Source organism: Anopheles ziemanni, chromosome 2 (genome assembly GCF_943734765.1).
Source record: "Anopheles ziemanni chromosome 2, idAnoZiCoDA_A2_x.2, whole genome shotgun sequence".
Classification (NCBI taxonomy): Eukaryota; Metazoa; Arthropoda; class Insecta; order Diptera; family Culicidae; genus Anopheles; species Anopheles ziemanni.
In genome coordinates, this window is record NC_080705.1 from 68,791,207 (window position 1) to 68,812,888 (window position 21,682).

Below are 21,682 nucleotides of genomic sequence, written 5' to 3' on the forward strand. Positions count from 1 at the left end.
CTTCATATAAAGCAACACTTCGAATGGTTAGCAAAAGGATGTGACGAAAAAATACTGTTCCAAACCATTTTCAGCTCGTCTGACGTCATCTAGTGGTTTCTTTTTCATCAAACCTCGGCATGATTGCCAGCAGAAAAAGATGTGACTCCACTTCACGCGGTGACCGAAAAAAAGCGGCCGAAAACCTCACAAAGTGGTTCATTTACGTTGAAGCATCCTTCCTTTTGTCCTTCAACCAGGCTTTTCCTCCTCTTGCGTGGGGTTCGTTTCTTTTTTCTTCTCACGAAGATGTTGTTGCCGGAAGGCAGCAGTTTGCATAAATCGCTCCTTTTTAGACTAGCGTCAGTTCCCCAAACACCTGCAGCCATAAACAGACACAAAGCCGTTCTTTCCGCGAATTTTAGTTTTCATCCGAAAAGGGATTTCTGAACACTAGTTTTTCCCTTGCTTTGCCTTTTTTCAATTTTTTCCGAAATGTCACGGCATCAGTGGTCGACGTCCACCGGAATCCATGCTGGATTTTCCATACCAGTGTCGCTTTCCTCCATTCCCCCTCTCCCAACAAAAGGCATCGAACAATCCCACACAAATTCCCCACAATCCCGAATGGAGCGTACATAAAATATTCATTTTCCCCAGCGTGCGGTGGAAACTCGGTCAGCCAGTCCCATTTCGGGGTACGGCCACCACCACAACGATAGCGTGCTCCTTAGCTCCGCCTTATCCATGATGGCGGCGGCGTCAGCGTCGGAAATGGATGTGAATGTCCTGACAGTTGTGGGGTGGCAAGAGCGGGCGCGCGTTGGTTCTCGACCCGAGTCGTTCTCTCGTGGTGCGAAAAACGATGACGTAATCGAAACGAAAACCCCTCGAAAAGGGGATGCATTCTCCCGTGGGCTCCGTGTGGGAGGTCGCTTCGGAGAATCAGGGAATTCCTGAAGTCTGGCGCTTTGCTCGGTCGGAAAATTCTTCCCAGCGTCACAGCTCGTGAGTACGTCGGACAGTACGGTTTTGTCTCGAGAAGATCAGTTCTGGTCCGTCCGGATACAGTGCAGAACGTGCGTGCAGCTAGTGCTTTATGCCTTCATGTGTTAGTGTCGTGCAACCAACACCTACTTTCCAGTTCCTTGGGCTCAAGGAATTGTGAGCCTTTTCGTCTGCGAAGCTCGTCTGCAGGGGTCAGTTAGGGGTGAACCGTATCCAGCGACGGATCCACGTTTGTTCGACGCGTGTTCGACTTGTGATCGATGTGCTAGGCAAACACTGTTACATAATCGTTACGCCCTCCGGTACAACTGGAGTGTCGCTCTTTGTGGAGAGTTTAGTACAAACTGTTAAAAATCGCATCGTAAGGAACGAATCTAATTCGTCCCCTTCTATCACTATTTAAGGAGTAAAAACAACTACACTCAGGTAAGTCGTACCTTTTCCGTGCAGCTTGCTGCATCACAAAGGTTTTAAGTATAACCGTTTTCATGGTTGCAATATTATATTTATCTAGAACACACTTCCAACATGACGTCGATAAACGTGGAAAAGTACAAACTGTCCGACAAAACGGCGAAACTCACGGCCAAAGGTAAGTGACGTAGGTGGTTATGTAATGTTCGTTATGCAAGACATTATGAGGTCGGTTATTCCTAAGAATTTTGTTCTAAAATCCTTTTTTCATGAGTAATTTGTTAGTAAACTTCCTAAGTTTAGTTTTGAAGCAATGGATTTACACACTTTATTCGTTTTAACAACATTGGTATGATATAACAACCTTGATGGAAACAGTTTTCGTAAGAGCCTCTAACCATTTGTATTTTTATATCTGTTAATTCTAACCAAAGATATAAAATATACTTAATACTACAAACCCTATTGTTCTACTGCTGAGTAAAGTTGTTAATTCTACTTTGAAGCATCACTGCAAAGCTTTGTTTGTAAATGAAAACCTTCTTTATAGTCATCCCTCCATAATTGGCCAATAATAAAAGAGGACCCGAACTGGGCCGCTTCGCTAAGATTCGCCATTAATTTTACTCTCCCGGCACATTTCCTTTGATGACCATTCATTAGGGCAGGATGGTTACAAAGTACGCCATTTGTAACATTGGCAGCTTTATCGCTCCTATTCTTTCGGTTCGTAGAAAAGACGAAAAGCTGTAGAAGGGAGCAGCATGGCTTGGGGCAAGAATTTTTCCGAGGACCCTGGGCTGGCGCGCAGAATTTTCGGCGCGGTGCATGCGCCATAAGATCGACTGCCTAGCTGTGTGGGATCGAATCGGAAACGGAAATGGAGCTTTCCTTCTTTCGATATCATTCGTTCTCTACGGTATGGGTTGATTAGCGCGTGTCGCCTTCAGCGATGGAAAGCAGGCTTCAGCTTTGATAGTCTAAAATTAGGACACAACAGGGCACCGTTTTGCTCGACGATGACGTCATAGGTTGTTGTTTATGGAGACATATTTGAGGGGGTGGTTTTTTGTGGTCACAAATGTTACATAACAGAGAATCCGTTAGACTGCCGTTGCGCATGTGTACATATTTGTGATACTTTTAGATCCCACTTTCACAAAACTATACATTTTCAAACCATATACAATTTATCTCACATCAACAAGAAGACTATTAATGCATGCTAGTTTTTTTAAATTTTACTTAGTGGATGTGTTTTTCATCAAACATTATTCGTACATATATAACTGAAAAAATGATGTCCCTTAATTTAAAGTTTTAAAAGTTTTTCAAAACGTTGAAATCCATTTCAATATTTAAAATATAGTACATTAAGAAACACAAATTAAAATACAAGCTCAAAAGAATGGCAAGCAAACAAAATGCTATTCTTTACAATTATACTAGTAAAAAGTGCAAAATTTGACATAACTTGAGTTTTGCATTAACAAGAACTGAATTGTTTGGTATACAGAATAATTCAATGTAAACAAAATCAGACGTTAGCAAACATCTACCTTGTGGGGCACACAGACAGTGTATATATTCTATTCTTTTGTGTGGTGACATCAATGCCGAGATTTCGTCTCCAAATGGCAACAACTGATGCTCTTTTACGTGTTGGAAATGAAAAAAAAAAACAACCCTCAACACTGACGCACTCCCGCACCACAAGTGCTACTTCCGTTCCGTCATCAACAGATTGCGCCTTCCGCTTCCATCGTATCTTGACAATATGTTTGAGATATTAAAATGTTTGCCAACGCCTGACGTAGCCAGAGGGGTTTGCTTCTCCCTGCCTTATAGTGTTTGGTTGCGTTGACACCCTAGGACGACGAGTGAGCCCGAGATATGACACGATATTGACACAAAAAAAGGGTCTCCCTGTTCGGGTGGGAGGACTTTTCCGCAGTGAAAAGAAAATGTTCCTCCGGGTGATGAGTTTTGAAAGTATGTTATGGCCTGTAAGTTTTATTTTTTTCATGTGAGTTAAAATGTTGAACCTTTTCGGGTGCGATTTGTGACCGTTGATTAAACTGCACGGGATGGAGGGAGTTTTAATTTGTGGATGCTATTTATCTTTGTGGACCTTGTGGAAAAAATGAATAACTTTTCGTACAAGCGAAAAGCAATCCCGTAAGAAGAACAGCGCAGAGGAATTTGAAGAATGTGGTCGTTTATTAAATTCTCCCCTCAAAAACCGATGCGAAAGGTAGGATTCCCCCATCCCAGCCACATTCCGGTGCCAGGAGAGGAAAGAAAAATAGTTTAGCTCTTGCTTGTCGCCTTCCGGTGGCGCAAACGCGCACAGGCACAGGGAAAACAGGCACCAAAAAACATGCATTGTCAGTACGCTTTCCTCCCTCAGTCGAAGGGTGCTACTGTATGTCACTGGCGTGTCCTGGTCCACCCTCGGCCAACGTGTGCAGGAAGCAAATATTTGGCTACGATATAAAACCGATTATCTACACTTTAACGGATCGTTAGTTGCAGACATAATTGAACTCCACTCGTGCGCGACACCCGAGAGGCGGTCGGCACTGTTGGCGATTTTACTTTTGTTTGGCCGGAATGGTTTAGGAAAAACCTGCGCTTTGACCTGTCAGGAAAATGCAGGACACGCGTGGTACCCCTGTAACGGACGCGCTCGCTGGACCGCGCGAGCTTATCACATCTTGGGATGTTGTTTTCTCGGTGGAAAGTTCTATGAAGAAATGCTTCCGGTTCGTGGTATGATTTCGATGATTTCCGGTTTTGACAGCGCACACGATAAGAGCCCTTGTATTGTTCTCTGTTTATTCAAACAGAAACTTTTGTCAACAATCAAGATTGAAGACGTTGGTAGAGATAAAAATTTCAGATAAAGCGAATAAGAAAACAAAAGTCCCATTTCCATACATCGTAGAAAGAATTAAGTTTATTTCAAAAACAGAAATTCATATGTGAAGAACATTTTCTTAACATCAAGATCTTTTAAATACGATGAAAAAGATCAAAGCATTGGCTCTTTAATGCAACTACCGAATAAAAAGGTTTTATCACATTCCCAGTAGAAAGGAAAACTCTCAATAAATTTATCATACTCAGGTTTATCTTGCAAGTTATGACAATGGTTGGACGTCTTTCATCCTAAAGCATTCTACCTTCGTAAACCGCCAAACTCCATTGGAACGCATCGAACCATGAAAGAGAACAAAGAACAACCATAAGAGCATAAGAATTCCTGGTCATTCGTTGGCTGAGGGTCACGAGGGCAAGTTATCACCTATCCCTGGTGCGAACCATCGTTCCCGTTTTCTTTTCGACAGCATGCTCCAATCGTGCAAACAACGTTGCACTTTTCGGTCAGACGAGGGGGAGAAAATCAATTTCCTATTCATTCGCCATCGGATTAGGCCAATGATGAATAGATAGAATTCGGCTCGGAATCACAAGACAACCGCACTGAGCCCTCTTCACGGACCAAGGGTGTGGGCCCGCTTCAGTTGGCTATGGTCTAGTCTATAAAAATCGTTTTTCGCCATTTTCCCCAGAGGCCCATCGTTGGGGAGGGGGTGGGTGGATGGATTCACCTGTCAATACTGTTCATTTTTTATCTAACCCTCCCGACGATGGTGATGGGTCCCCGGGGGATCATCCTGTGGCCGAGGTGCGGCTTAAAGAGGATGATGGTTTTGTGCTGAATTTTTGTTTGCATTTCACCATCATGTTTTTATCCGCCCTTCTCGATTCAGTAGAAAAATCTCTCTCCCATTCGCTTGACCTCGCAGACATTCGCTTACTTCCAGCGAAGCATCCCGTGGAATCCTTAATTAAAACGATATCAACACTAATTGTTCAAACGAAGCACATTCTTCCTCAATGTTCCTAGGTGGAGGGTGGAAAGCGGTTGCCCGGCATGAAAGGGCATGTAGAACTCTCCCGCTGCGCTGTTGTAGCAAATTGATAGACGAAAATGGGGAAATAAACGGCATCGAAATGTCACGAAGGGGTCGCGTCAGTCGAAGGCAAAGGTTTGCAATAAGAGGAGTACAGGAAGAGATCGCAAGCTCGGGAGGTAAGGAGGATTTAATATTAAAAATCCCTTCGAGGATGAATTGTTGCATTAAACCTACCCTTGACGTCGCAGCTTGGGCGAGTACTTCGAGGGAAAACAGACAATCCACTCCTACGGCTGATTCAGGGACGTTCTATTCCCTCTCAGACGGATAGGGGTTGCGATTTTCTACCGTTGGCACGTTGATACTCTGCAACGCGTGGAGGGGATTTCCGTCGAAAATAGGTGGAACAAGAATAATTGCTAATTGAGGATTTTCCGAATAGTTTTTAAAGCCACCTGAGTTGATGGAATCATTTTTTTTCCCGAAATTATATTACTCTTGTTCTGGGGAGAGTATACCACAATCATGTTTATAGCACCGGATGAGTATCTTAAAATTGAATCTTATCTCGTAACGTCACAATGCTGTTCAAACAAAGATGATGAAACAAAAAAAAAGAAAATACTCCCACCAACATTCCACTATACGATTGTCAGTGCGTTATTTTTAGAGCTAAAGCAAAACAATGTAAGGTATTTTTATAACACTGCTGTATGGAAGGCACCTTGGCATGAAGTTTGCGTACGCGATGCCTTACGCAGCACCTTTCACTATCGCACACCTGATGGGGACAATCGCGGGTATTATTCGTCCCGCTACCGTCTTGTCACCGGGCCAGCTGAGGCGGCCACCACATTTCTGGTGGTGGTGGCAATCGGGTCGTTAATCGGATCGGGCTGTTAAAACCAGTTCACGTTTCACGCTGATACCGATGGTGGTGGTGGATGTAAGGTATGCAGTTCTGCTAAAAAATTGTGCCGCGCGTAGCATTTTGGCCGGTTTCAATAACCAACATTCAACCAGGGGGTGTAGCTCAAATGGTAGAGCGCTCGCTTAGCATGTGAGAGGTACCGGGATCGATACCCGGCATCTCCAAGTAGAAAATATTTTTTCTGTAGGGAAAGAGGATAGAAGAAAATATATAATGGTAATGGAAATGTAAAAAATAGTGTGTGTACTTTACGGTAATCTTAAAAAACTTTGGTACACAAGTACTGTGTTGATTTTACAATTTCAAGTCCAAGAGGGTTTTTGGTTGGATATTGTCCGCAGAATGGTTTTAGACGAATAATTTTTAGTTTTTAAGTATTTTTATACATTTATATGGTGTTTTAATTTGTCAAAGTGAAATTAGACACCACGTAATTGCAAATAATCAACTCTACCAAAGGCAGAATTTCTTTGGATGGTTGTAAAATGAATAAGTTAGGAATAAACTAAACAATTTAATGCTCGAAAAAAATCTAACCAAATTTAATTGTATAAATTTGCTTCCCCTTTAAAGACATCATTCCGTGCGTCCAGTCCTCGGATTCGGCGGAGACGCGCGAGTTTCTGCACAAAATCGCCGAGCTGCTGGTCGACTACGTGAACGTGCAGAACGATCGGAAGGAGAAGATCCTCGACTTCCATCATCCGGAGGACATGAAGAAGCTGCTGTCGTTGGACATCCCGGAGGATGCGGTCACGCTGCAACAGCTGGTGAAGGACTGTGCCATGACGCTGAAGTACCAAGTGAAGACAGGTAAGAGGTCGAGGCGAAAGCATTAAACAATGGAAGGTCACCGAAGCGGGACCCGAAAAACGAAACGCAATCCCAAAAGTGTTCATCGTCCAGAAAAGTTTCAAAGTCCAATATGGCGCTAATGTGGGCACCGAGCTGCGCTGCCCGAAATGGGAAAATAACTGGAAACAGACGTAAATCCGGATCAACATCAGACCTCGACCGCCTACCCAAACCTTCCGGGGAAACGCATTTTTGGCCAACAAATGTGTGCCAAATTGGGCAGCGTTTTATTTTCGACCGTGTTGTGCGATTTATTCCGAGCCGGAAACGGTGGGTGCTTAGGGCCTAATGCGTGTTCTGTGGGGCGGGATTCTCAAGGCAAGATGTCAGAACAGCTTGCAGCTACTTATAGCGTGTCGTAAGACTTTAACCGGATAGGAACCGTTTTGCTACGAAGAAAACAATCCTCGCCCGGGACAGTCAAGCACTTGGGGGGGAGCCATCATTTATCAAAAAGATACTTCTAGGGTTCCTTGGAGGATGAGAAAGAAGTGGACCTTAGGTTGAAGTAGAGATTTACCTTCTTGTACAGGAAGACGTGCTAGAACTTGCTCATTAGGCTGACCATTTAGAAGCAATTAACTTCACCTCGAAACACTCGAGCGTGCAAGAGTGCGTTCACCCACTTATTTGTTGCCTGAAGTATCAAGTTTCCGATACATTTTCCTACATTTCTGTTACAAACGGATCCCTAAATCTTGACAGTTTTCCTAACGAAAAATCCCTGCAAACGTTCCATGAGATTTCTTGTTTTCTTTTGGGAATAGATTTTTCCCCGGAAATTGCCGTCCTTATCTTGTGGGCTGGTGGCATTTCGCTCCCTAGCTTCGGGTGCTTCCTGTCATAATCGTCTATTTTGGTGAGATAAGGACCCACTCTTGGGCGCTCCAGGGTGCGATGGGCTGGAGATGAAATTCGACACCCCTTCAACGGGCATAAATCTCTCGCCACAAGAGTCATAATCTGGTTGATTTCTTTTTTACCTTTTCGATACGGGATAAAAGGTTGCTGGAGGTGAAACCTTGCATCAATCACCCTAGAGGACGAAGGCGAACAGAGTTCGTAGAATTTGGAAATAAGTATTCTTCAAGCGCCTTCGGCATCAAGCTAGTTTTAACGAAAGGTTTTAGTTTTAAACTAGGCTAGGAAAATTGAATATCAAGAAATTTATTAAAAAATTTCTTCAACGTTCGTTGGGAATAGTTAAATGGTTCACCCCACGAGAGAAGATTGTTTTTCCCACCCAACGGTACCGTACGTCGCCTTCGTGCCAGTCGTCAAAAAGCCACTCTCCGGCTCCCGGACACGTGCCCAAGATTAGATCAATAAACAGCAATAAATAGAAGGGAAAACGCAAGCCGACATTTCCTGCTACATGCAGCGAGCGGATGTGGCGAGGGTTTTCCGTCCTTCCTTTTACACAGCGAAAGTGTCGTAAGCCGACCGGAGGCTGTATTTTTTTTTCTCTCCAACGATCCGTATGACGAGGATGTCAGACGCAGTCCACGCCGAGGTCGCCCTGAAGCAAGCACGTAAAATATGTTAATGCACGATGAATGAGGATTAAATTTCGACGCGGAAGTTTGTTCCATCCTTCGTGGTGAGGGGATGGTAGCAGATTGAATGCATTTTATTACCACCTAATTCCATTATCCTTGAACCGACGAAGGATGGAGTCGGTGGAAAACGACGGAAGTTGGGTGTTTTCTATACACCGCGAACGGCCCCGCCTTACGTCTCCCGCAGTCTGGCCGGCTGAAGAGTGTCATGGAAATCAATTGTGGCTCGGTTATTGTAGCGGTGTGATTGATTGCGCCTTTTTGTTATCACCTCTCGAACACTCCGCTATTAATTAATTGATACTGCGGGACAGACGTGTGAATTTTGTGGTTTTATAAATTAAATTTAAATTTAAAACGGTTGCCTCGTGCCCTATCTAAGCTTTTGTAACGATTTTTCGAGGAAATACTAAAAAATATAATATTGAAACAGCAGACACCTATAATAAAACAACAATCTATCTAAACATGTGGCCTTCAACCACAAAATAGCTCAATTTCCCGACCGGTTCGAACTATCGAATTGCGCAATTCAATTACACTTCCAAACTCTTACGGTTCGTGTCCCCCAAGAGTGTGGTCTGCGGAGTTGCTATCGAGCGTTCAAGCCGTTCGGACGTGTTTGCCGGAACTCTGCAACGAAGCAACTAAGAAAGAAAGTGCTAGAAGGAAAAAACCGAGTGTGCCTATAGTGTATTGTAATAAGGCAAACGGACTGTCCGCCTCGTGCGAAACGCATCGAAAGAACGGAAAGGCACGAGAAAGAAGGAAGGAAGGGTTCCGAGAATGCCCGTGCACTGAGGTGCTACGGGCCGTTATACGGGCCAGACGGAGCGTGGCCTTGATACAGCAGACCCGGACTAGCACCCGAGGAGGTCTGTGTTGGGGAAAACAAAAAAAAAAACAACACAAAACGGAACCAAAAAACAAAACCGTGACAAAAACTCAGTGCGCGCGTGTGTGCACCATCCGCCGCTGGTTTATTTTGCTTGTGGCAGTAGGGTTATGGCTTGCAACTGAAAGAAGAAGGGAATGACCCCGAAAAAAGCTGACCATCCCCTCTCCCACCAACTGGCAACGCGAATATGAACATCGAGATCGGGGCAGAGACGCCCAAGCGCGGGGTTGTCGCAAAGAGGATGTCGCTGCGCACCCGCGAAGAAATGTCAAAAGAAGGGCAGACAAAGGAGGAGGTGACGCGAGTGTTGCGGTCTCATTCGCACCCAATCTCCGGCCCCGCCGAGCGGTCCCTCTATCAGAAGATCGGGGGTACCAAGCGGGGGGAGCTGATGCGGCCCTTGCCGGCGCTTTCGCAATCACCGGTAATGACAGCGACGTCATTGACGCCCACGAAGTCATCGGCGCCAGCGGGGGCGCGAGAGCCAGCAACAGCAGCGTTGGTTAGCGCAATGGACAAGCCAGCACCCGTTCTCCCGGAGTCGCCCTGCACACGACACGAACTCCCCACGAAAGAGGATGGGGCGGAAGAGAATGGCCAGACACCTGAAATCGAGAACCACCAAGCACTGCTGAAAATGCTACCCCACATTATAGCGTCAGCACTATGCAAGACTCAACAAGACCTTTCGCGGTAATCCAGGTCAACCTGAGGAGGAGCCCGGCGGCCCAGGATCTGTTTGCCCAGAACGCACGTGAGTTGGGAGCCGACATTGCTTTGCTGTCGGATTACAACCGCGTGCCGCAAAACAACAGCAACTGGGTAGCAGACCCTGCCACGAGAACGGCGGTCGTTGCGCTCGGGCGACACCCTGTGCAGAGGGTAGCAAACGTAACGGAAGGGATGGTCGCAGTAGTTATCAACGGTGTACTTTACATCAGCTGCTATGCACCTCCATCATGGGATTTCGCCAGGTTTCGGACCTTGATGGAATCCATCGTGGCGACGGCACACGGCCATCCAAGAATAGTCCTGGGGGGTGACTTCAACGCGGCTTCTGTGGCGTGGGGAGGACGCAGGAACAGCCAGCGTGGGACGGAGTTACTCGCAACGGCAGAGCACCTCGGTCTCAGATTGCTCAATACGGGGACTCTCTCGACATTTATGGGGAACGGGGTCGCTCGGAGCTCTATAATAGATGTTACATTCGCGAGTCCAAACATCGCTGGGCCAGGGGACTGGAGGGTGGTCACGGAGTTCAACTTTAGTGATCACAGGGCGCTCCTCTACTCCATCGGCGCGCCAACCACCCAGCAGCAGCGCGAAGGATATCGAGCGCCCCAAAGCCGGCGATGGGATGCCTCGTATTTTTCGGCGGACCTCTTTGCAAACGCGCTTGTGAACCTCCGATTCTCTGAACAGGCGGTTGACCCTCGAAGCCTCACAAAAATAATGACCAAAGCGTGCGACGAGACGATGCCGAGGCACACAGCGGGACACAGCCGGACAAGGACTAGTGTTTACTGGTGGACGGAAGAAATAGCAGGGCTGCGCACGTCGTGCAAGCGTGCCCAAGCTACTCTTCGGGGAACACGGTCCGCGGCGCTCAGGTCTGTCCGGGCCGATACATTCCGGCGGGCCAAGAAAACGCTACGCAAGGCGATAAACACCAGTAAACGCAGATGCGCGGAGGAGCTCGTAGCAACTCTGGAGGACAACCTTTGGGGAGATGCGTACAGGGTCGCCATGAAGTGGGTCCGCGGCGCACGAATACCACCAGAGCGAGACCCGCAGCTCTTGGGGGAGATTGTCGAAGAACTGTTTCCCACACATCCACCGATGGAATGGCCGGAGCCAGCCGATGAGCCCATCGAAGCCGGCCCACCCATCACGGAGGAGGAGCTCCTGAGGATTGCAGCGAGCCTGAACCCCCACAAGGCCCCAGGACCAGACGGCATTCCAAACGCCGCCGTCACCGCAGCAGTTCGTGCCTTCCCGGGCGTCTACCGAAGGGTGCTTCAGGACTGCCTTGATCGTGGAGTTTTCCCCGACATCTGGAAGCACCAGCGACTGGTCCTACTCCCGAAGCCAGGAAAGCCACCGGGCCGGCCGTCATCTTACCGCCCACTATGCATGCTCGACACCGTCGGCAAAGTGCTCGAGCGCATAATCCTCGATCGCCTCAACGCTCACCTGGAGGAAGATCCAGAAGGTCCGCGACTCTCTCCCCGCCAGTTCGGGTTCCGAAAGGGGAGGTCGACGATGCAGGCGATCGAGGAGGTGGTGACCCGCGGCAGGGAAGCAATGGCTTTCGGTCGAACCAACGCCAGAGACCGAAGATGCTGTATGGTCGTAACGCTCGATGTCCGCAACGCGTTTAACTCCGCGAGCTGGACAGAGATCGGGGCCGCTCTCAGGGGAAAAAGAACACCGGAGTTATTGATGCAGATCTTGCGAAGCTATTTTGAGGGGCGTGTTCTGCACTACTCTACGGAAGCTGGTACCTCGTCGCGCAACATCACCGCGGGCGTTCTGCAGGGGTCTATCTTAGGGCCCACCTTGTGGAACGTCATGTACGACGGGGTGCTGGACGTCGAGCTTCCCGAGGGTGCAAGCATCGTTGGATTTGCGGACGACCTCGTACTTACGGTGGCAGGGCGAACCCCAGAGGAGGCGGCGGAAGGGGCGAGTGCTGCTATCATCGCGGTCCAGCAATGGCTCGATCGCCACTCATTGTCCTTAGCTCTGGACAAAACCGAGATTGTAATGGTCAGCAGCCTCCGAAGGGGACACCCGTCAATCCCGGTACGAGTCGGTGACACCATCATCCGGTCGCAGCGGAGCATTCGATATCTGGGCGTGAGGCTTGAAGATCACCTGTCATGGACTCCCCACGTGAAGAGTGTGACGGAGAAAGCGATGAAGGTGACGAGGGCCTTGTCATACCTTCTGAGGAACCATGGTGGCCCGTCCAGTATCCGGAGGAAGACTCTCGCCAATGTCGCAACCTCAACGTTGCGATACGCGGGACCGGCGTGGAGCGGCGCACTGCGAGTGCAGAGCAATCGCCGGCTCCTTAAGCGCGTCGACCGGGCCTCAGCCAAAATGGTCTGCAGCAGTTTCCGGACGGTCCGGTACGAGGTCGGGAACGTAGTAGCGGGCATGCCGCCAGTATGCTTGCTGCTCGACGAAGACGCTCGGTGCCACCGGATAAGAATGCAGACGGGAAGACCGACGAGGGAGTCCCGGCCGGAGCAGCGAACGGTCACACACTCGGAATGGCAGGCCGAGTGGGACGATCTCGCCGCCCAACCCTCCGCTAGTCGTTTTGTGAGGTGGGCCCACCGGGTATTACCAGCAGTCGAGCCTTGGGCGGTCCGGAAGCATGGATGGGTGAATTTTCACTTGACCCAGGTCTTAACGGGACATGGATTCTTCCGTGAGTACCTGTTCGTCAAGGGGTTCACCCAGTCCCCGGATTGCCCCTGCTGCCCCGGAACAGTTGAATCGGCCGAGCATGTAATGTTCCACTGCCCCCGGTTCGACGAAGTACGGGCCAGGCTGCTGGGTGGTCACGGAATGGCGCCTGCGGAGGCGGACAACCTGGAGCAGTTCATGCTAAACAGCGTGGAGGCCTGGAATCGCGTGGTGGCTGCCGCTGGGGAGATCACGCGCCACCTTCAACAGAAATGGCGCGAGGAACAACATCGGCTCTCCACAGCAGCGGCGGAGGCGACCAGGGAGCGGGCGGCCGAGGCGGCCGCTAGGCGGGCACGCAACCGGGCGCGGCGACGGCGCCCTGAACTGACGGCCAGGTTGAACGCATTAACACCTGCGGCGAGGTCTGAGTGGGTCAGGGTGCAGAGAAACATCCGGCAGCGCATCCGGTTGCTGGGCAACCGAACGGTCCGTAGGGCCAACCACAACATCCTGGAGAGGCGCAACGAGGCGTTTCTCCGAGAACACGAAGCCGTAACTGAGGAGGAACTTCTCGCGGCCCGACGAGACATCACCGCTGCCAATGCTGAGCTAACAGAGGCCAGACGCCTCCAACGCAACGTGATGCAGCAGCGACGGCGGAGGCGGTAAAAGAATAAATACCCAGGCGGGAACTTTTAAACGGGAATTCGAAACAATTCCAGAGTAGGGCCGCGACCGGCACGATGCTCGCTCCAGCAAACTCTGCCGCAAAGGAGTGCGTTTGGTGGGGCAAATACATGGGCTTGGGAGGGAATAGGTTAGATTTCGTTTCAGCTGTGATACTAGGTTAAGAGAAGACAAAAGAAACGGAATAAAACTGAACCCTATATAAAAAAAAAAAAAAAAAGAGTGTGGTCTGCCTGGATTTCCTAACCGGAAGTACTATTGTCGCATTCACCCTACGAAACGAAAATTTGTGGCAAGCGAGCCTGATGATGACGATGATGGTAGAAACTTCTGATGATGAGAAAAAGAATCGATGGCATGCTTTGATTTCCCCCGATACTCGATTTGGCTGAATGAAATACTAATCAGGAATGTAGGATTTACGGAATCCGAGGGAAAATTCTCTTGCACCGAGGGATGCTCCCTGGTAGTTCCGTTGTTCGGATGTATGTAGGAAATTGAAACGGGAACGTTCGTGGTCGTGGTCCGAAAAGGGGTTTTCCCTGTCCAACATCGTAATCCAAGCGAGAGGAAAAACCCTCTGCTGTGTGCCAGGGATGTCTAGGGGTGTGAATGTCCGTGTTACCCCCTGGGGAGGTTTTCATTGATTGTTGACATTATTTTCGATGCTACTCCGTCAATAGTGCAACTTATAGATTAGGCCCTTCTGGGCAGCGCGTCCGGTGCTTCGTGTTGTATAATTTTAATCCTTTTCACAAACAAACAAACAAACAATCGGTTGGCCTCTTTGGGATGTGTGCCTACTATATCTCTGGCTCGCACATCAGGGAAACAGAAGCATCTGTTCTCGGTCCGATAGTGGTTGAGTAAGATTTACATAAGCCCTGTGTGGCGGAGGTAACAGAATTCTTCCATTTGGCTGTGGTTTCGATCTCGCACCGGATATCCTCGATACGGCTAGCCTATGATGGAGCGAATGGCAGGTTGGATTATTACGCAACATTTAGCACGGAAAGTGATTGTCTAGAAGGCTTCATTGGGGGGAGAGTAAGCATTGTCTACTGCGAGGCACTTTGAGGGACGCGAGCCGGTAAGCCCGCTCCGAGCAAGGGCATTTACTCCCATAATTAATGATCCAGATTAGGCCTTAAAGCTCGTGGATCTAGTGCCTCGTCGTCGTGATGGATTGGACGAGTCTGTTAAAGTCTAACTCGTGGTTGGGTTTCTCTCTCCCTCCGTTCCCTAGGACATCCACACTTCTTCAACCAGCTGTCGTGCGGTCTGGACGTGGTATCGATGGCCGGCGAGTGGCTCACGGCGACCGCCAACACCAACATGTTCACGTACGAGATTGCGCCGGTCTTTATCCTGATGGAGAATGTGGTGCTGTCGAAGATGCGCAAGATTATCGGCTGGGACGGCGGTGACTCGATTCTCGCCCCCGGCGGCTCCATCTCGAACCTTTACGCCTTCCTGGCCGCCCGGCACAAGATGTTCCCGAACTACAAGGAGCACGGAGCGCGCGCCCTGCCCGGTGAGCTGGTGATGTTCACCTCGGACCAGTGCCACTACTCGGTGAAGTCGTGCGCCGCCGTGTGCGGGCTCGGCACGGACAACTGCGTGATGGTGCCGTCGGACGAACACGGTCGCATCATTCCGGCCGAACTGGAGCGGCTTATCCTGGAGCGGAAGGCGCGGGGCCATATTCCATTCTTCGTAAACGCGACCGCCGGCACGACCGTGCTCGGTGCGTTCGATCCGATCAATGCCATCGCGGACATTTGCCAGAAGTACAACTGTTGGTTCCATGTTGATGTAAGTAGGCAAGCGATTTAGTACAATCTCTGAAAGTGTTTCATTAGTAAAACAAGTTAGAAATGGTTGTCTTCCTCTTCCTTAATTTGTTTTTCTTTTGTTTTGTTTTTCTTTTGTTGTTGATGAAATGTTTGCGGGATGTTTTTTTTGTTTCTTACCCGATTTTATTTCTTACTTTTCTAACCTTAAAGTATACAATAATCAAACAAGATGCTATGACAATGAACTGATTTATAGTCTTCAATCGGTGAAACATAATGCTTAATTTTTTTCCTGTTTTTCTGTTGTAATGTGTTCTCTATATTGTATTCTTATATCATTCCATTTGTCTCAAAACTAAATTTGATTTTTTTTATACAAATGCCTTTTTTCTTTTTATCTGTCCAGGCTGCTTGGGGCGGAGGACTGCTGTTGTCCAACAAGTACCGTCATCCACGGTTCACCGGCATCGAAAGGTACGTTCTCTAATGTGCAACCGAACTGCATGTCCTTCCACGGTGGAAAACGATTCACGCAGTTTCAACCCAAACCAAACCAGCATAACATCGCCCGTCAAGGACTGCAATTACACAAACAACGCGCTTTAATCTTTTTTCCGCCCTCCCGTCGTACAATAAACGCCCGACTGGAGTCAAACAATCGCCTTTTGAAAGCGGACGCCATATTGGAGAAGGTTTGCAATCTTGCCTCAGCTGTTCCTTTAACCTGCCCGGATGGAGTGAGCGAGTTGGTGGCGGGGATGTGACTTTAATCACTCACTCGACTGTCACAATGCTATCAGTTGGGGTCGGGTCTTTTCCTCACCTTCGCCACGTGAAGCCTACAGACATTGTGTCCGTCAATGGTGCCTTCGAATTGGAGTAGGTTTAACATCCGCTTTCTTATCCAAGACCGTGTATGCTAAGTTGTTCCTGCGGATCGGGGTGGAACACGCAGAGGCGGAAGGACTCTGTACTTGAGCTATTTTTCTGCACTTTTCAAAACGGAAAAAGACTGTGCATCCATCCACTGTTCTCAATGTTTCCCCTCTGCTCTATTTCTTTGTGTGCTGCGGAAGAATTTTCCTCACAAAGAAAACAGAATCCAAACAATCATCCACAACCTTGGCAGGGAAAATTAAAATACCGTACCGTGAAAAGTCAGGCAGTTATTTCCTGCCACACTGCCAGGCTGGTCACAACTGGCAACATCCGGTCGCCGTCGGCGGCAGCCGGTGCCGGGGCTCGGCAAGAATTCCAAGCCCAAAGACCCTTTCCCGTCCTGAGCCTGCACGAGATGGTTATTGATTTTCGTTCGTCCACAACCACTTCGCTGGCGATGCTGCGGAACGGAACGAAACGGATCGGAGACTGCTGTAACTAATTGTTACGAAATTAAATTCCTACGAGCTCGGTGCTGACTTGGGGTAGGAGGGATTACTAGTAAGGAGGGGTTGCAGCAGCCGGCCAGACATGTGCAAGTGACGGTACAATTTGCTGGATTTTGAGAAATGGTTGAAAAAGTAGCGAATTTATTGGAAAACCAGGCGCACTTCTTTTTCCGTTTTATGGCTTTTATTTCATTAGTTTCCTAGAGTTTCTCAAAGCATCTTTTTGCTGCTACCAAACATGGTATATTTAATCTAAGGTGTGCTCTGTTTTCTAGTAAAAAAAACATGATTTCGAAGCTTCAAACTCAATTAACGATCGCAGTGCGGCACGCTTTCCATTACTGCATAATTAATCATTAGCCGCAAAATCATGCCCAAACTAACACTTTACCGAAAATCTGTCCAATCATTAACATAACCGCCGGCTTAGGGCCAACGTTGGCTGATGGTGCTGCCAAAAACGCTGCGAATGAAAGTGTCATTAGGTTAAAAGCGTTTCGTGATTGACAAACACAAAAACTCACCGAACTCCGTTCTACGACCGTGCACGGAAAACGATGGTAAAAAGTTAACTGAAAATGAATTGTAATTTTATGATAATCCCACACCGGGTGCACCGCAACCAAACCGAATCTTTTAAGCGACCGGTTTTTCGGTGCTCGAGTAGAAAATCTATTTTGAGGCTTATTTTGCGCACTTTGCGTTGAAATTTTCTAAACCAATTGGGGAGCAATTAAAAAGAAAATTCTCTGAACATGAAAAAAGATAGATGCGTGTTGAATTATGATACGATTATGTTCATGCCATTGTGGTATCTAAAGATTTCATTAATTTGTGTAATTATTGGTAAGCTACCAAAGCAATTGCTTTTGTAAAGCTATAGTTAAATGGAAAATAATTCAATTGCTTGCCTTTTCCTAAACGATTAAAGGGATCACTTAGGCATCTTATAACTCACATCGTATATGTTGTAGAATGAGGAAATTAATTTCATGACTAAAAGGGCGCCTCCATTAAACAACTTTTTGTGCTTTAGGGATTAATGAAAATCTCGGAAGGATTATAATCCAGAAGCATGCCTCACATGGGTCCGACTCTGTTGGATAGGAAAAAAAATTCCTAAATAAAACAGGTTGACTTGTTTAATCCCTCCTAGAGTGAAAGCAGCACCTGTGCCTTTTTCCTGTAAAGTGTGTTTATATTTTTGCCGCAACGCATTTCTACTGTTCTGCAACCTTGGGTGTGTTTTATCTGCAAAACTCTGTTGAAACACCTTGTGGCAGATTAAAGTTCAAAATTGATAAAATAACCGACTATTTATGTTCATGGATACTCACTCTGAACCACGCCCGAAGTGATTCAATTCGCAAAAAAACCCATTTTACGTAAATATTCTCCTCAATGTAAATATTTAGTTTTACCACAATCCTTCCCCACAGAAAAGGTCATTCACAATTTTTCAATCTGTGCAAACATCGATAGGAAAACCCGACGATCGAAGCACGAGCATCATGCAAATTCGGTTACCACAAGGCGGAAGGTCCATATTGCCTGACACGGAAGAAGGTTTCAAAAAAACGAGCATTAGCTGTGTACATAAAATTAATGCTTAAACACTCCTCTGGGTGTTCGTGTGTGCGATGAGGTTATGAGGACGCTGGGGGAAAATTTGTCACCACTGCGCGGTTTTCCCAACGGTTGCCGGGGTGAATCCGGTGAACCCCTTTATTTTTCCTTCAATTTCGTCCCCTGTTTTAAAGCTGACCGTGCCTTCACGACACTGGTGTCGGTGCTTTGATTGGTGGAGGGTTCGTTTCCCAGTTTGCCCTTACCTAAACGCCTTTATCTGTTTCTCACTTTCAGATGTGACTCGATCACGTGGAACCCTCACAAGCTGATGGGAGCGCTGCTGCAGTGTTCGACGATTCACTTCAAGGAAGATGTAAGTAGTGCCGCATTACATTTACGGTGATTGAAACAACACACACCCACACGGAGGGCGCCCGGAATGATGGGCGCTCGTAAATCAAGCGGATTTAATTTGTGCAATACGTTACCCATCGTTATGACGTGCGCGCAGTGTGCGAATAAATGGTCGACTTTTTGAAACAAAAATAACAGCATCTCTATCAGGAGGCTTTGCTTCTCGGAACAAGAGTTTGTCCAAGAAAACAAAAAGTAGCCCTCACCGATTGGAAAATTTGCGGAAGGAGTTTATTTTTCAATGGATAAAACTTTTCCCCTGGCTACGACAAGGGCCTGCGTTCTTTGGTAAAAGTTTATTCGAGTAATCCGTAAATCCCTACCGCTCAAGTGTTTCGGGCGAATCAATTTGATGAGCTCATCGGGGGCAAAGTGTCAGTAAATTGATGAACCATGTTCGGAACAGTGCGTGGTAGTGGAACATGCCTGCCGTTGGTTGCAGCTGTGCCAATTTCCATGGGCTTAAATGAAGAACACAGGGAAAATCTATAGCATGCTATCGGGAACTGTGTATGATTTGGGGAATACTGCGAAGGTACTCAGGCAAAAGCATAGGACTTTACAATGAGTTTAATGTTTCATCTTCTCGAAGGTGTATGATTGATTGATTTTAAACGTTGTCGAATAAACGTAATGTAATATTGGACACTTTTAAAGAACAAAAAGTTCTGCCCACAAGTCGTAGTATAGTAGATAACTGAAGTAATGCGTAGAGAAGAAAAGCTTATTGGAAATGGTATTCGTCTTTACAGGGTCTCCTGATCAGCTGCAACCAGATGTCGGCCGAGTACCTGTTCATGACGGACAAGCTGTACGACATCAGCTACGACACCGGCGACAAGGTGATCCAGTGCGGCCGGCACAACGACATCTTCAAGCTGTGGCTCCAGTGGCGCTCGAAAGGCACGGAAGGGTTCGCTAAGCACATGGACCACCTGATGGAGCTGGCCGAGTACGAGGTGAAGCGCATCCGCCAGCAGTCGGACAAGTTCCACCTGATCATGGAGCCGGAGTGCGTCAACGTGTCGTTCTGGTACATCCCGAAGCGCCTGCGGGGCGTTCCGCACGACGCCAAGAAGGAGCAGGAGCTGGGCAAGATCTGTCCGATCATCAAGTCGCGCATGATGCAGTCGGGCACGCTGATGGTCGGCTACCAGCCGGACGACCGTCGTCCGAACTTCTTCCGCTCGATCATCTCGTCGGTCGCCGTCACGGAGGCGGACGTTGATTTTATGCTGAACGAAATCGATCGTCTCGGCCAGGACTTGTAAGCTGGATTGTAGCTGAGCGATATCGCGCGTAGTAAGTATATGTAGAACCCTATGAACTCCCGGGATAACGCTTCCATCACGACGACTGCCACACGGTAACGAAGCGCGATCCTGGGACGCTGCACACCGAACCCCGGCTGTCGGGAACGGTTCACTGCGGTGGAGAATTTTAAATCGAATCAACCAATGAGTATCAGTTATGAAGACATATCAATATATCTTCAACCAATTGTTGTGTTTTATCGCCAAACGAAACAAAACAAAAACAAAGAGAGAACCAATGCTTTATTTACCAACAATCTGTGAGATTTTTATCGCAATGTTCAGAGACGTTGATTGCGTTGTTTAATGCTGTGTTAGCTCGATCCCTAGATGCATAATACGTTATTTACTATGTCAAAGACATATCAGATTGTTTGTTTAACTTTTGTTAACTATCTCACGAGACTGTTAATCTTCTTGTGACATAACCGTTTATTATTCATCTCTGTTATTCGCTTCGTGTACTGTCCGGGCTTCGTGTACCGCGATTTTGAAAATGAAACAACATTTGAACAAAAAAACAACCCCTATTTACTAAAACCCCCCCCTCTAACTGACTGTTGCATCCCCGCCACGACGCCGTGGGAAACAAAATTATATATACAACCAAAAACTACAAAAAAAAAATCGCTAGAGATATATATACATACTTATATATACAAGCCGTATATACACGAAATAACCCTTATGCGGTAGCATATTATACACACTCGAGAAGAAAGGAAACATTTGAAGACACATCCAACAGGACTTCCTAAATCCAAGCCATCGCGAAGCTAGCGAGTTGCATACAGCATACAGCGAATTCCAGTTAACTAGATGTTGTTTAGTTTACTTTAGATCAGTTACAGCGAGACTTCTTGTTCGGTCGTTGAACGCAATGGAGGCGCACGGTCCGTGTGGATGATGGAAATGTATTGCTAATTTGAACGATTTCATTGCCTACGAAATAAGTACTAACGCTCAAGATGTACCTACGCGAAAGAAAAGATAGCACATAACGATTGACGACCCAAAAACGTCACACAAGCTGGCTCACAGGAGGTGCTTATGCTCTTGAGCTTCGTTGAACCTTTAGGGCGGACGGAAGTGGACAAACGAAACCAATGCATTTGAACAATACTGAAATTGGGGTATGTGTAGCTGTCGCAATAATAGAAGTCGGCTTCGGAGTGTCAGGTAGACAGTGTGAGTAGTAAGATACTTTAACATAATTACCCGTTCACACCGGACGATCACTGAAACCAGAAGCATTTATGAGGCACCCTAAAGTAACGAGCTAGCATATACCTTTTATGTCATTTCACGAGCTTTTAGTTGCTTGTCGAATGCGACAAAACAGTTTTTGTTTTACAAGTTCACCAACACTGCTGTGGGTGGTTGTAGATTGTAACAATGTGTAAATATTAGGCTTTTAGGTACGTTAACGCTTGATGTCTCCTACCGTGGGAAGGAATATAAAACCAAGTGAAAGCAGGCTCATAACAATCCGGACCGGCTGAGACAAGATCTGTAATCGTGACTGAGA

At 47.4% G+C, this 21,682-nt stretch overlaps 1 protein-coding gene and 1 non-coding gene across 2 annotated transcripts; both read left to right on the forward strand.

The window, feature by feature from the left end:
- The first annotated feature begins 1,515 nt into the window (after nucleotides 1–1,515).
- LOC131289295 (glutamate decarboxylase) lies at nucleotides 1,516–20,112 on the forward strand. Its single transcript, XM_058318525.1, has 6 exons — nucleotides 1,516–1,579; nucleotides 6,829–7,068; nucleotides 14,921–15,489; nucleotides 15,877–15,944; nucleotides 18,722–18,800; nucleotides 19,594–20,112. The coding sequence occupies exons 1-6, from the start codon at nucleotides 1,516–1,518 to the stop codon at nucleotides 20,110–20,112; spliced, it is 1,539 nt and encodes a 512-aa protein (XP_058174508.1).
- Nucleotides 6,347–6,419, forward strand: Trnaa-agc (transfer RNA alanine (anticodon AGC)). Its single transcript has one exon. It is a non-coding gene; the product is annotated as a tRNA-Ala (tRNA).
- Nucleotides 20,113–21,682: the final 1,570 nt, after the last annotated feature.